This window comes from Hyaena hyaena, unplaced genomic scaffold, assembly GCF_003009895.1.
Source record: "Hyaena hyaena isolate Hyena2069 unplaced genomic scaffold, ASM300989v1 scaffold_694, whole genome shotgun sequence".
Lineage (NCBI taxonomy): Eukaryota > Metazoa > Chordata > Mammalia > Carnivora > Hyaenidae > Hyaena > Hyaena hyaena.
Window position 1 is genome coordinate 434590 of NW_024081327.1, and position 4401 is coordinate 438990.

Here is a 4401-nt window from a genome sequence, read left to right on the forward strand (position 1 = left end):
TTTAGTCTTTTTTTTTTTTCCCCAGCCATCTCATGGATTCCTAAGACACAAGAGGAAAAGTCCTCTAGTAAAAACTCAGAAATTTTTCAAATGCCATTTAATTCTCTTTAGGATTTCCCTAGACAGAACAGGTAATCACACTATTTCACCTTTCTCAAGATTTAAGAAACATAAATAGATCCATAAATAGTTCATATAAATAAAAGTTTTGCCTTTTAAATAATAAAACCCAAGTCTGAAATCTTGTCTTAAAAAAGTACAAAATAAAGCATGTAATTCATTAAGATGGAATCTTCTGCCCCAAAGGCAGGGTCTATTAAATAAACAAATAACTTAAAGCTCTTAGAAAAACAAACAAAAATCAAATTGGTACTCAATCAGAACTTCCAACTTTAGGGAGAGGGAATTGTTCAGATTCTATCTCTGAATAAAAGTGTTACCTCTGAAACTTCAATTGGATGAACTAATTTAAGAACCCTTGTGACTTTGGTCAGAAATGGGGCTGTGTCTACTCCCCAGAAAGCCTAACTTGTCTGGGCAGCTGGGGTTACACAGGAAGCTCTTATCCCACATGGCGAACAATGGGGGTGACACAGGTGCAGCCCACGGTCACCAGCATCTTCTCCAGCCGGAAGGAGTGGGGGCAGTGCCGAGACTCCCTTCGCAGAACCAGGATCTCCTGCTGGATGGGGACAGAGTTCATGTGGTGCTCTTCCTTCCCTTCAGCATTGACACAGCCCCAGTGGAGGCACTTGGCCTCCCAGATCACAGAGGGGTATCTTTCGGGGTCCTCATTCCGGCTGCAGGGGAGACAAAAGCAAGGAAGAAAGTGAATACCCGGAAAAGCATCAGGAAGGAAATCAAACAGGAATAGACGAAGGGAGGCAAATTCACAGAGTGACAAATTATAGGCACTGCAAATTCCCTAAGTGCTGCCAGTCTGAAAAAATAGTTTGGGAAAAACTTGGATTTTTAAGCACATTAAATGTTATAGAATATCATGATCAGTATTTCCCAATTTCTTTGAAGAATGAACCCAGATAAGATAGGCTGAGACTGCAGAAAGGATTTAAGTTTGATACAAAGGATAATTTCTTAAGGTATATTTGATAGACAAAGGCCAACAGAATCATCTAGGAATAAGATGGCCATTAATCTCACTTCATGAAGTCTATCTTTGAAACAGGGAACACATCAAAATTTTGCACATTCATGGAACAGAACCCAGAGCTGGCTTGAAGGGCTGGAAACAAAAGCTGAAGCCCCTCTATAACCTTCTCTTCCCCCTCTTCTCCAGCTGAGGGAATGACTTGCTTTGACTCTTGAATTGATTTATTTGAAGTGTTCTTAGTAATGGGAGGAGAAGAAACCCCATAGTCAGGTGAATCTATTGGCACCACATAACTGAGGCTTATTTGCATAAAATCGAATCACTAAAAATCTTTGTTTAAAGATGTACTATATTAGATGTACAATATTAAAATAGTACATCTAATATTAGATATACTAAAGATACAGCAAATATAGGTCTGTTGATGATATAGATCAAAACTATCTAACTCAAAAAGGGGTGGAAATATCCACCATGTACCATGTTATTTCCTCCATTGGGATTCAAACTATATTACCCACTGCTAATATGCCCCCCCCCCAAAACGATGAGAAAAAAGGCACAAAAATCCCAGTTAATTAATAGTTATTTTCAACAAATCATTTCAATGGTAGTTCTGGTAAGGAGAATTTAAGCATTAATCTTCTATGATAAATTTCTATTTTTTAAAATAAGTAAATAGACTTGGGGTATCCTAAATATTAGAGTAAGAACCACCATTAATTTGGGTGGGATTTTGGTGTCAGTGACAATGAAATCTAATGGATAGGTGTTATGAGGGAGAGGTGGTCCTGTACTCTGCTAAAGTCTATAGAATGTCATTTGAGAATCATTGCTTTGCCCAATGGCCCTTCTAAATCTGACTCATGATTCTAAGCAAAATCATCCTCAAGGTGATTTAACTGGCAGTCTGATAAAAGATCTAACTGGCATAAAAGATAGAACAACACAGAAATTTTTATCTGAGGCTATTACGTACTGCAGGCTCCATGGTGAAGTGGATCGGCGGTAGTAATCCAAGGGTCTTCTGGAATTTTTATTCCCGTTAAGAATATTCAGGTTGACCTTCACATGCTGAGGGAAATTCTTGTCCTCAGTAGTTGGGCATCCTGGCTTTTGTGGGAATGCTATTCCTGTCCTCATGATACCCATCAGACTCAGCAGCAGCTGCAGTGATAGGAACTTAAATGGGAAAGAAGAGAAGTGGGAAATTGGATTAGCATGTGGTTTTTGTTAACAAATTGTGATGATTATTGTATTGCTAGTCATAAAGAGCATACTATGTTCCAGGACAATCTATAATACATTTTCAGATCAGTTAGATGAAAAACTGGTATTATGACCAAAATAATCTTAAGACCATGGAGTGTTTACCAGTCTTGGACATTCTTCTTTTGACTTAGGAAAGACACATTTTTTACTGATTGGCAGTAATTTTAATTAAAAAGAGGTAAGTCATAATCCTGTCAGTACATGCATCTCTGTCAGGTCATTGGGATAATAATGGCCTTGATTTTCTGGGAGGAAATGTCTCTTGAAAGATTGTTCTCTGTCCTAGTGTACTGTGAAATTCTATGTGAAGTCAAATATTCCCCTTAGGGGGCGCCTGGGTGGCTCAGTGAGTTAAGCATCTGACTTCAGCTCAGGTCATGATGTCACGGTTTGTGGGTTCGAGCCCTATGTCAGACTTGTTCTGACAGCTAGCTCAGAGTCTGGAGCCTATTTCAGATTCTGTGTCTCCTTCTCTCTCTGACCCTCCCCTGCTCACACTGCCTCTCTCTGTCTCTCCCTCCGAAATAAATAAAACATTAAAAAAAAAAACCACACAAAGAAACAAGGACTAATAAATTTACAAAAAAAAAAATTCCCTTTAGAAGAAAGGGCTGTAAAAAAAATAATGCATGTGGTATAGGTATTCATGTGAGCTGAGCAGAGACATTCAACCCCAAACTGACCCCCTCTCCCCCTTACATTTTCTTATGTATATTTTCCAGTTTTTCTAAGTGTACATATATTTATTCTGTAATCAAGTTGGGTTTCAAAAAAATGCTTTAAGTTAAATATTTCAAAAATATAAAGACAATTTGCTCTAAACCATAGTAACATGGGTATCTATTAGAATAATAGGTTTGGTGGTATGTAAGACTATGGTGTAATAATAGGATAATGGGAAGGAAACTCAGTGCTGCAACTAATTAAATCCTCAAGGATAGCATTCCATTTTATTTTGGAATAAGAAAAATGCTGTGGCAGAATTCTATCAAATCCCTTGTACTCAGAAAAGCAGATTTACAATAAACATTCCTTCTCACCACACAGCATCATGTGATATTTCTCATGTGGTTTAGCCCCAATCTAGCTATCTTTCAGTTTTAATCTCATCTTTCAAACTGATGTGTATCAGTTCTTGAAAATGCTATTAAATGATGAGTATCTACCAAAGCTTTCATTTCCTATCCCATATATGCAGTATATCTCCATGGTTAGAATCCAGAATATCATGCCCGCATTCCAGAATATTATCTCGTCTGAAAAAGCAAAATCATTATATGTCAGTGCAGGACTCACCAAGGATGAAGTTGTCCCAGGAGACATTGTAGTTTCTTCCAACTAGCTGGAGAAGAAGAAATTGTTCCTGCTGCAAGATGGACAAAGTGTAGCACTATCTTCTCCTTTTTATAGGACTTTGCTCCTCTGTGGTCACTTACGTTGGCGTTGTGAAATGGCTCAACGGTGACGCTATTTTAGTTAAAAGTTCCATCCTCAAATGAGGTCAAAGAAGAACCTTCTCTTCGTGATGGGTAATATCTACCTCTGAAGGAAAACGGAAGGGCAAACATTCATGTTTCGAATGACTATGTTTTCTCTTCATTTTTCAAGGAACTGTTACTTGTCAGAAGCTGAACAAAGATGCTTTACTTATGATCTGATATCATTTAATTATGGGCATATATGAAGCTGCCATAAGAGCAGTGCTTTATTTTAATGGCTCATGGGAAAATAAATGTTTGACACAGTGTTCAAGACTTCTGGCATCATGTACCTTGCTTTCCCGTTTGATCATTCCTTTCCTCACCAGATTCCCTAGCCAGATACTGTGGAGGCCATTGTAGAAACTACTCAAGGCTTCACCATATAAACAAACAATTGAAAAATGAATAAATAATTTGATGATGGGAGGATATATTATTTCATTGCATTAACACCTGCTTTGTTGAATGTTTACTCTGCTCAGGAGACTAATAATTGACATTCCGATGTCAATCTCAGCTATTATGGTAACTGGTTCC

At 37.9% G+C, this 4401-nt stretch overlaps 1 protein-coding gene across 1 annotated transcript; it reads right to left on the bottom strand.

The window, feature by feature from the left end:
• Positions 1-562: 562 nt before the first annotated feature.
• Positions 563-3706, bottom strand: IL17A (interleukin 17A). Its single transcript, XM_039217463.1, has 3 exons — positions 3680-3706; positions 2091-2293; positions 563-800 (listed from the first exon to the last, which is right to left on the bottom strand). Exons 1-3 carry the CDS (start codon positions 3704-3706, stop codon positions 563-565), a joined length of 468 nt encoding a protein of 155 aa, XP_039073394.1.
• Between the last annotated feature and the right edge of the window lie 695 nt (positions 3707-4401).